This window comes from Musca domestica, unplaced genomic scaffold (genome assembly GCF_030504385.1).
Source record: "Musca domestica strain aabys unplaced genomic scaffold, Musca_domestica.polishedcontigs.V.1.1 21, whole genome shotgun sequence".
Lineage (NCBI taxonomy): Eukaryota > Metazoa > Arthropoda > Insecta > Diptera > Muscidae > Musca > Musca domestica.
In genome coordinates this window covers 7,075,221-7,087,485 of record NW_026712258.1, presented here as the reverse complement: position 1 = coordinate 7,087,485, position 12,265 = coordinate 7,075,221, and the positions used below count along the sequence as shown (strand labels likewise).

Here is a 12,265-nt window from a genome sequence, read left to right as displayed (position 1 = left end):
ATAACCAAAGATTCATATTGATATGTGCACTGAAAGTATTTTTGGCCGCTGTTCCCATACGACCTCGACCACTGTGGAATGGTGGTTCGATAACGGTGCAATGAAGCATGTTACAAATTCGGATAAATATTTTGTGAAATACGAGGAATTTGAAAAGCCCAATTCTATACATTCTGCAGGAAAAAAGTGTTTAAGAGCTATTGGAGAGAGAGAGAGAGAGAGAGAGAGAGAGAGAGAGAGGAGAGAGTTATGACTCTTAACAACGTATGGTTTGTGCCATCAATATCTCGAAACCTTTTTTCGATTTTAGCAGCACACGGCAGCAATCCGAATAGCAAATTTACATCTACCACAAAAGAATGTAAAATGTACGTTAATGGAGAACTTGTGGCACATGGTCACCGAGAAATTAATGGCACACTATTCAAACTTAATGTCCGTCCAAAATCACACACACAGAATATATTCTTAATTGAAGAAAAGTCGTTATTGCAGTTATACCATGAACGATGGGGACATCAGGATTATCGCCATGTTAAAATGAAGCTTCAAAAATAAATGGGAATTTCAGTGAAGAATACAATTGTAAATTGTTCTAGAAAACCTTTTTGAAGACGAGAAGCTGCGACTGAGCCTGGAGAATTAATATCAACAGATGTATGTGGCCATTTCCCACCTTCATTTAAAAGATACAGGTACCTTGTAGTATTTAAAGATGACTATACAAAATATCGATATGGGTATTTTATCAAAACAAAAATCAGATGTTAAAGATTCGCTTAAAGAAATGTTGGTGCATGCAAAATGTCAATGACAACGATGATACAAAAAAATTCTTGCTCAGCGTGGAGTTACTCATAGATTGACTGATCCATATACCCCACAGCAAAATAGGAGTGCTGAAAGAGAGAATAGAACGATTGTAGAAATGGCAAGTAACTTTAAGTATTCCAATAAAGAAATTCAATTTCCAGAATCCTTATGGTGTGAGTTTGTAAAATCAGCAATATACATATTAAACAGGACAGGAAAGTCATCCGATGCTGTCGAAAAATGGTTTGGTAAGTAGCCTAGAACACGACATTTGCGGATCATAGCATCAACATGTTATGTTCACATTCCAAATCAAAAGCGGAAGAAGATGGACAAGAAAGCTGAAAAAGGATACTTGGTAGGATATGATGGAGATGAGCGATATCGTATTTATATGCCTGAAAAGAAAGATGTTAAGGTTTCAAGAGATGTTAAATTTGTAGAAAAAATAAATCATAATCGCATAACAGAGAAACTGGCTAAAGAGGAAGAAAAAAAAATTCCTATCAGATCGAACGTAAATCCTGATAATGATGCAAAACCTTTCGATTTAACAAAGATTGAAAGTTACAATGATTTCATTCAAGAAGAGCAAATTCCGAATCGTTTCAATGAAGAGTTGGATCAACCTGTAGAAGCAGAAAATGACCAATTAACCGAAGATTCGCCAAACACGGAAGACAATTTAGAAATTAATTCAAATTCTGATAGTGATTTTGAAGATGCTGTATCTGAAAGTAACAACAGACAAGAATCGGAAGAAGGAATTAGCCATTTTAGAAAATTAAGAGACGGAAAAATAATTATTTCAAACTGACTAAAGAGGAAGAAGAAAAAATTCCTATCAGATCGAACGTAAATCCTGATAATGATGCAAAACCTTTCGATTTAACAAAGATTGAACGTTACAATGATTTCATTCAAGAAGAGCAAATTCCGAATCGTTTCAATGAAGAGTTGGATCAACCTGTAGAAGCAGAAAATGACCAATTAACCAAAGATTCGCCAAACACGGAAGACAATTTAGAAATTAATTCAAATTCTGATAGTGATTTTGAAGATGCTGTATCAGAAAGTAACAACAGACAAGAATCGGAAGAAGGAATTAGCAATTTTAGAAACTTAAGAAACGGAAAAATAATTATTTCAAAGGGCACTCATGAAGAATTGGCTATGCTATCCCAGGAGTTTGTTAATAGCACAGAAACTATAAAACTCTAGCTGCAATGAAAAAGGAAATGAGTTCTTTGATTGAAAACAGAACTTGGGAAATTACTGAGCTTCCTAAGGGAGCTAAAGCCCTCTCATCAAAATGGGTTTACAAAGTAAAAACAAAAGATGCACTTAGCGCAGTTCGATGTTTCAACTGCTTTTCTTTATGGAGAGTTGAAAGAAACTATTTTCATGAAACAGCCAAGAGGATTTGAAGGTGGTACAAACAGAGTTTGTTCTCTGAAAAGAAGTTTGTATGGTCTTAAGCAAGCACCACGGTGCTGGAATACAAGAATGCAAAAATTTTTAACCAAATTGGGATTTAAAGTAAGTTCTGCTGATAGTTGTTTATACATCAGAGAAAAACAGGGAAAGAAAGTAATTCTTGTTCTGTATGTAGACGATGGTTTAATTGCTGCGTCCGAAGTAAACGACTTGAAGATATTTCTATAAGAACTTAAAACAGAATTTAAAATTACACACAATGATGCAAACTATATAAGTAACATTTGCTTTCGAGTTTTTTTCTATATATATATGTACTCAAATGTAACTTAATTACTTCAATTCTATATATATATATATATATATATATATATATATATATATATATATATATATATATATATATATATATATATATGGGGTCCCTAACTGTTGTTATAAACCGATGATACCTTAGTTTTCTCTAATTCAGCAATTACTATCGACTCTGATTACGAAATCTCCAGGACATCGAAAATATATATACAAGTGTATACTCAAAATTTTCTTCATTCATCAAAAATATTATTATTAACAAGTTAAAAAGCAGTAAGTTCGGTCGTGCCGAACTTTGAATACCCTCCACCATTTGAAATTTGGTAATTTTCAAAAAATAAAAATAGCCGTTATATTGGAGTTTATACGATGTGTACCTACATAGGCATTGCTTGTTATAAGCCATTACCATATTATAAACGGGTATAATGTAGCATCTTCAAAATACCATATATAGAGAGGTACCGTTATATCGGAGCTATACGAAGACCTGGGGGGTTACTATGTAACTCGATTCGATAGTTCGAATGAGTCGAAAGTTGTATTCGATCCGAATTTAAACTGGTACTATATAACAATTTCGGATCGACTAAAAAGTGCTGCAACTAATTGGATATCTTTTGGCAGTACTTTCGAGTGTATTATTTAAAGTTGGCAGCATTTATTTCGTGTAACGTCAAAACATCACCAATAAAGGCAAACAAAAAATATTTATTTTTTCGCGCCGCAAAACGGAAAATGGATTCGGTTGCTCTTTGGTCTCAAAATGACGATGAGCGATTGGAACGTAAAATCATACGCGATGGTGTAGACTTAATGGAGTTAACGGATGCAACGTAAGCAACAATTATATAAATATGGTGTAAATTTCTACATATTGCAATGAGTTAATATTTTCAGCTTTGTTAGAAATTTTCGGCTTAACAAGGAAGCATTTAATTACGTGCTGGACAACATTAGATCGAAGCTGCCAACATCCCTGAGGTCTACTAGTGTAACTCCAATAGTAAAATTGGACGCTACACTTAAGTTTCTTGGGCAAGGTGGGTACCAACACGGTTTGCTGGATTGGCACAACAAACTGTGTTAAAGTGTATAAGAGAAATGTGCACCGCTATAGAAAAGGTGTTGTGCCCAAAGCACATAAATTTCATCATGAGTCAAGAAGAAAGACGTGCGGCAAAAAATTGCTTCTATGCCATGTCTGGAATTCCAGGGATAATAGGAGCTGTTGATGATACCCACATCCAAATGGTCAGTATACAATCGCACCATGTTTTGTTAACATTTCATCTGTTATTTTAGATATGCGATCACACAATGCGTATAAGAGCAGTGAATGGCTGTTATGGGGGAGCATCACACGACTCTCACATATGGAACCTATCAGATGAGCGCCTATTTATGAAGAACGCTTATGTAAATGGCGACAAGTCGTCGTGGTTAATAGGTAACTAATTTTAATACTGCTCATTTTTTTAAACAATATTTAAATTCTATATTATCCGTAGGAGACTCTGGGTATCCATTGGAACCATGGATACTTACATCGTATAGGAGCGCCAACGAACATTCCGCGGAAAGCAGGTTTAACAAGCGGTTTTGTAAGGCAAGGTTCATAATTGAGCGTGTGTTCGGCGTATTGAAGGGGAGATTTCGTTGCTTGCTCGCAGCACGCGAATTGCATTATGCACCAGTCGCACAAATATTGAATGTCTGTTATGCATTACACAATGTTTGTTTGGAACATAATGTGGAACCACCTACAGATATAGCATATATTGAAGAAGAAATGGAATTGACCTCCAACACAGCTTTAGATTTAGAAGGAACAAATCAATTCTCAGCTGTAGCGCAAGCTTTAAGAGATCAAATAAAAAACAATTTATAAAATAAAATAAGAATTCATTTATTTATTTAATTCATTTATAATGATATTTGGAGGAAAAAAGGCATAAATGGTAATATAATGTCATTATTCTAAACAAAAATTAAATCCGATTCTTTTCAATTTCTAACACCTCTCTTTTCAAATCAAGTTTTGAAACTTTTAGTTTATTATTTTTAATGTCAAATTCCATGTCATGTTCGAACTTTCTTTTTTGAAGTTTATATTTTTTCTCTTCTATGTCAACTTGTCTTCTCTTGTATTTAACTATATCTTTTAAATGACTGTTTATTTCTTCCAAATACTGTTAGACACCGCTTGTGATACTCCATTTGCGCATTAACTTGCTTTTCCAGCAATGTTTGCTTTTTCGGAGCAGCGCGACTGAATCGTGTTTGCGCGGTGTTGGGTGTGCGAGCAGATGATGAACATCGCGGTGGCGAAACGGCAAACAGCACTTCATCTGTGTCCGTCACATCATCTGTATTATGGTTGAATCTATGCGCCACTTCCTGTTCGGCGTTGCTACTGTCCATACTAGTATCCTCGCCAACCGCTGGGGTACTGTTGTTTGCACCAAATTTTCGCACCCCTTGCATACCATCAACCGCCTGATTCATTTAAAGTAAATCTATTAATCTTCCTTCCAATGGTGTAAATGAAAGAATTTTTGCCGGACCACCGCCTGTACCCGAAAAATTAACGCGGTTCTTTCGTAACTTGCCTTTGATATGCGTCTTATGCGTCTTATGCAAACCTTAAGAGGGAAATGTGATAAAAATGATAATGAATAAACTATGTATTACTTACCTTTTTCCAACCAACCACATCCCGCATTGGTGGCTTGTTTGGCGTCTGCAGCTTTTATATAGCCCTTTGACAACTGTGGATGCTCCGTCATGAAATCCACTATTATTTCATATTGGCTTTGTTTTGTGTTCATATTTCTTGTATTATTTTCCCTATAAAAACGGCTTTAAGTTATATTTACCTATAAATGTGTATATATTAATGTAATACTCACATTTTTCGAAGACTGTAGTTCCCATTACGAACTCTAAATACGTAATGACGCTAAAATCATCAAAATACCGAATATTGGGAGGTGCCGTTATTAAGGGCTATACGAAGACGTGGACCTGCACAGACAATATTAAGTCATAAGCTGTAGTATCTATTACGAACTTCAAATGCCAAATTTGAAACAATTCCGTTGAATAATGTACCGAGGTACCGTTATAGGGGGGCTATACGAAAACGTTGACCTACATGGCCAATTTACGAACCTGCCTACAGGAAAAATAAACATTTATGCAAAATTTTAGCCTTCTATCTCAATTCGTTCGAAAAATATCGTGATTACAACAGACAGACAGAGTGACGGACAGACATACAGACAGACAGACGGACATCGCTAAATCGACTTAGAATTTTACGCTGATTAAGAATATATATACTTTGTTGGGTCTGACATGAGTATTTCGAGGAGTTACAAACGGAATGACAAAGTTAATATACCCTCCATAGTATGGTGGAGGGTATAAAAATGGGTTCAAAAGAATACAACAATAAACCAAATTGTAGAATGTCTGCAGTAGTAAGCCAACATTTGATATATATATATATATATATATATATATATATATATATATATATATATATATATATATATATATATATATATATATATATATATATATATATATATATATATATATATATATATATATATATATTATATATATATATATATATATATATATATATATATATATATATATATATATATATATATATATATATATATATATACATATATATATTTCATTGTACGCAAATGTAACTTAATTACTTCAATAACATTATTCAACTCAACCCCTAAATATATTGCAGACATCTTCGAAAACAATATGCCTAGTCCTTCTAAGCCGATAATATAATAGCTCGGTGTACCAACTCGTGAACATGGCAGGAACAGTTGACCACGAGAAAAGCAGCAACATGTTAAATTTAGTCCGCATACACGAAGGGTTTGTCCTTCTGCGTCTTTTGTAATTGAGTGGCATTTCTATTGCAATTAGTGGATTCGAGGTAGCAACATATTTCCCCGTAATAATCGTTTCCTCAATTAAGTTGTTGTGACATTTTTTACTTTTAGCCTAATACCATCGCAAAGGCGTTGTGGGTCAATGCTTCCATATAATTTGACAAAATTTACTTTTATTTGAAATTGGTGCGTGAAATATGTGAAATCGGCCGAGAATATATATTCAATTCTAAACCGATTATTGTAACCAAATTCAGGCACACATTTTGAATTTTATTGGAATCGGTCATATATATGGTGTTTGATGCACATAACATTAATGAAATCGGCCGAAATATATTATATAATGTAAAATCGGCCGAAAATATATATGGAAGCTATATCCAAATCTGAACCGATTTGAATATAATTTGAAAAAAATATTTTTGTACCAAATTTAGTCACTCATGCCGCATTTCATTGGAATCGGACATACGCATCGTGTTTGGAGCATCACATTTGTGAAACCGACCGGAAATATAAATGGGAGCTACATCCAAGTCTGAACCAATTTCAATATAATTTGACAAATTTATTTTCTGATCAAAATCCCGCCACACATTCCAAATTTCATTGGAATCGAATATACACATCGTGTTTGGTGCATCAAATACACGAAATCGGTCGAAAAAATATATGGGAGCTATATCCAAATCTGAACCGATTTCAGTATAATTTGACAAATGTATATTCGTTTTAAATTTCGTTACACATTCTAAAGTTCATTGAAATTAGTGATACATAGCGTGTTTGGTGCATCAAATACCTGAAATCGGTCGAAATGCATACGGTCATTGGAATCGAACACACATATTGTGTTTGGTTCATCAAATACACGAAATCGGTCGAAAAACTATATGGGAGCTATATCCAAATCTGAACCGATTTCAATATAATTTGACAAATATATATTCGTTTTGAATTCCGTTACACATTCCAAATTTCATTGAAATTAGTGGTACATAGCGTTTTTGGTGCATTAAATACCTGAAATCAGTCGAAAATTTATATGAAAGCTATATCCAAATCTGAACCGATTTCAATATAATTTGACAAAATTTACTTTAGCACCAAATTCCGTCAGACTTTCCATATTTTATTGAAATATGTGAAATCGGCCAAGAATATATATATGGGAGCTATATCCAAATCTTAACCGATTTCTAATTAATTTGTCAAGTTTATTATTGTAACCGAATTCCGCGACATATTCTGAATTTCATTGGAATCTGTCATAAATATTGTGTTTGGTGCATAACACACATGAAATCGGCCGAAGTATATGGGAGCTATACCCAAACCTCAACCGATTTAAATATAATTTGACAAATTTATTTTCTGATCAAAATCCCTTCACACATCCCAAATTTCAATGGAATCGAACATACATATCGTGTTTGCTGCATCAAATAAACGAAATCGGTTCAAAATATATATGGGAACTATATCCAAATCTGTACTGATTTCAAAATAGTTTGGCAAATTAATTTGTGTACCAAATTAGTTCACTCATGCTGAATTTCATTGGAATCGGATCTGCGTATCGTGTTTTGTGCATCAAATATGTGAAATCGGCCGAAAATATACATGGGAGCAATATCCAAATGTGAACCGGTTTTAATACAGTTTGACAAACGTATATTCGCTTGAACATATTCCAAATTTCATTGGAATTAGAGATACATAGCATGTTTGGTGCATCAAATACATGAAATCGCCCGAAAATGTATATATATATAAGGACTAGGCATATTGTTTTCGAAGATGTCTGCAATATATTTAGGGGTTGAAATGGACCAACAAGTAAAAATGTTGTTTGTTATTATATGTTTTTGGTCAGATCTGAAATTTATTATTGAGTTGAATAATGTTATTGAAGTAATTAAGTTAACATATATATATATATATTAATTTATTATTGAGTTGAATAATGTTATTGATATATATATATATATATATATATATATATATATATATATATATACATTATTCAACTCAATAATAAATTAATATATATATATATATGTTAACTTAATTACTTCAATAACATTATTCAACTCAATAATAAATTTCAGATATATATATATATATAAATATATATTATATATATATTTCATTGTACTCAAATGTAGCTTAATTACTTCAATAACATTATTCAACTCATTTTTACTTGTTGGTCCATTTCAACCCCTCAATATATTGCAGACATCTTCGAAAACAATATGCCTAGTCCTTATATATATATACATTTTCGGGCGATTTCATGTATTTGATGCACCAAACATGCTATGTATCTCTAATTCCAATGAAATTTGGAATATGTTCAAGCGAATATACGTTTGTCAAATTGTATTAAAACCGGTTCACATTTGGATATTGCTCCCATGTATATTTTCGGCCGATTTCACATATTTGATGCACAAAACACGATACGCAGATCCGATTCCAATGAAATTCAGCATGAGTGAACTAATTTGGTACACAAATTAATTTGCCAAACTATTTTGAAATCAGTACAGATTTGGATATAGTTCCCATATATATTTTGAACCGATTTCGTTTATTTGATGCAGCAAACACGATATGTATGTTCGATTCCATTGAAATTTGGGATGTGTGAAGGGATTTTGATCAGAAAATAAATTTGTCAAATTATATTTAAATCGGTTGAGGTTTGGGTATAGCTCCCATATACTTCGGCCGATTTCATGTGTGTTATGCACCAAACGCAATATGTATGACAGATTCCAATGAAATTCAGAATATGTCGCGGAATTCGGTTACAATAATAAACTTGACAAATTAATTAGAAATCGGTTAAGATTTGGATATAGCTCCCATATATATATTCTTGGCCGATTTCACATATTTCAATAAAATATGGAAAGTCTGACGGAATTTGGTGCTAAAGTAAATTTTGTCAAATTATATTGAAATCGGTTCAGATTTGGATATAGTTTTCATATAAATTTTCGACCGATTTCAGGTATTTAATGCACCAAAAACGCTATGTACCACTAATTTCAATGAAATTTGGAATGTGTAACGGAATTCAAAACGAATATATATTTGTCAAATTATATTGAAATCGGTTCAGATTTGGATATAGCTCCCATATAGTTTTTCGACCGATTTCGTGTATTTGATGAACCAAACACAATATGTGTGTTCGATTCCAATGACCGTATGCATTTCGACCGATTTCAGATATTTGATGCACCAAACACGCTATGTATCACTAATTTCAATGAACTTTAGAATGTGTATCGAAATTTAAAACGAATATACATTTGTCAAATTATACTGAAATCGGTTCAGATTTGGATATAGCTCCCATATATTTTTTCGACCGATTTCGTGTATTTGATGCACCAAACACGATGTGTATATTCGATTCCAATGAAATTTGGAATGTGTGGCGGGATTTTGATCAGAAAATAAATTTGTCAAATTATATTGAAATTGGTTCAGACTTGGATGTAGCTCCCATTTATATTTCCGGTCGGTTTCACAAATGTGATGCTCCAAACACGATGCGTATGTCCGATTCCAATGAAATGCGGCATGAGTGACTAAATTTGGTACAAAAATATTTTTTTCAAATTATATTCAAATCGGTTCAGATTTGGATATAGCTTCCATATATATTTTCGCCCGATTTTACATTATATAATATTTTTCGGCCGATTTCATTTATGTTATGTGCATCAAACACCATATATATGACCGATTCCAATAAAATTCAAAATGTGTGCCTGAATTTGTTTACAATAATAAATTTGACAAATTAATTTGAAATCGGTTTAGAATTGAATATATATTCTCGGCCGATTTCACATATTTCACGCACCAATTTCAAATAAAAGTAAATTTTGTCAAATTATATGGAAGCATTGACCCACAACGCCTTTGCGATGGTATTAGGCTAAAAGTAAAAAATGTCACAACAACTTAATTGAGGAAACGATTATTACGGGGAAATATGTTGCTACCTCGAATCCACTAATTGCAATAGAAATGCCACTCAATTACAAAAGACGCAGAAGGACAAACCCTTTGTGTATGCAGACTAAATTTAACATGTTGCTGCTTTTCTCGTGGTCAACTGTTCCTGCCATGTTCACGAGTTGGTACACCGAGCTATTATATTATCGGCTTAGAAGGACTAGGCATATTGTTTTCGAAGATGTCTGCAATATATTTAGGGGTTGAAATGGACCAACAAGTAAAAATGTTCTTTGTTATTATATGTTTTTGGTCAGATCTGAAATTTATTATTGAGTTGAATAATGTGATTGAAGTAATTAAGTCGATTTAACGATGTCCGTCTGTCTGTCTGTATGTCTGTCCGTCACTCTGTCTGTCTGTTGTAATCACGCTATTTTTCGAACGAATTGAGATAGAAGGCTAAAATTTTGCACAAATGTTTCTTTTTCCTGTAGGCAGGTTCGTAAATTGGCCATGTAGGTCAACGTTTTCGTATAGCCCCCCTATAACGGTACCTCGGTACATTATTCAACGGAATTGTTTCAAATTTGGCATTTGAAGTTCGTAATAGATACTACAGCTTATGACTTAATATTGTCTGTGCAGGTCCACGTCTTCGTATAGCCCTTAATAACGGCACCTCCCAATATTCGGTATTTTGATGATTTTAGCGTCATTACGTATTTAGAGTTCGTAATGGGAACTACAGTCTTCGAAAAATGTGAGTATTACATTAATATATACACATTTATAGGTAAATATAACTTAAAGCCGTTTTTATAGGGAAAATAATACAAGAAATATGAACACAAAACAAAGCCAATATGAAATAATAGTGGATTTCATGACGGAGCATCCACAGTTGTCAAAGGGCTATATAAAAGCTGCAGACGCCAAACAAGCCACCAATGCGGGATGTGGTTGGTTAGAAAAAGGTAAGTAATACATAGTTTATTCATTATCATTTTTATCACATTTCCCTCTTAAGGTTTGCATAAGACGCATAAGACGCATATCAAAGGCAAGTTACGAAAGAACCGCGTTAATTTTTCGGGTACAGGCGGTGGTCCGGCAAAAATTCTTTCATTTACACCATTGGAAGGAAGATTAATAGATTTACTTTAAATGAATCAGGCGGTTGATGGTATGCAAGGGGTGCGAAAATTTGGTGCAAACAACAGTACCCCAGCGATTGGCGAGGATACTAGTATGGACAGTAGCAACGCCGAACAGGAAGTGGCGCATAGATTCAACCATAATACAGATGATGTGACGGACACAGATGAAGTGCTGTTTGCCGTTTCGCCACCGCGATGTTCATCATCTGCTCGCACACCCAACACCGCGCAACGATTCAGTCGCGCTGCTCCGAAAAAGCAAACATTGCTGGAAAAGCAAGTTAATGCGCAAATGGAGTATCACAAGCGGTGTCTAACAGTATTTGGAAGAAATAAACAGTCATTTAAAAGATATAGTTAAATACAAGAGAAGACAAGTAGACATAGAAGAGAAAAAATATAAACTTCAAAAAAGAAAGTTCGAACATGACATGGAATTTGACATTAAAAATAATAAACTAAAAGTTTCAAAACTTGATTTGAAAAGAGAGGTGTTAGAAATTGAAAAGAATCGGATTTAATTTTTGTTTAGAATAATGACATTATATTACCATTTATGCCTTTTTTCCTCCAAATATCATTATAAATGAATTAAATAAATAAATGAATTCTTATTTTATT

The 12,265-nt window shown here is 33.4% G+C and overlaps 1 protein-coding gene across 1 annotated transcript; it reads left to right on the top strand.

Annotated features, from left to right (window-relative positions):
- Positions 1-2,808: 2,808 nt before the first annotated feature.
- On the top strand, positions 2,809-4,456 carry LOC131802431 (putative nuclease HARBI1). The gene is made up of 3 exons (XM_059122651.1): positions 2,809-3,819; positions 3,871-4,015; positions 4,077-4,456. The coding sequence occupies exons 1-3, from the start codon at positions 3,670-3,672 to the stop codon at positions 4,454-4,456; spliced, it is 675 nt and encodes a 224-aa protein (XP_058978634.1). The 5' UTR covers positions 2,809-3,669.
- The last annotated feature ends 7,809 nt before the right edge of the window (positions 4,457-12,265 follow it).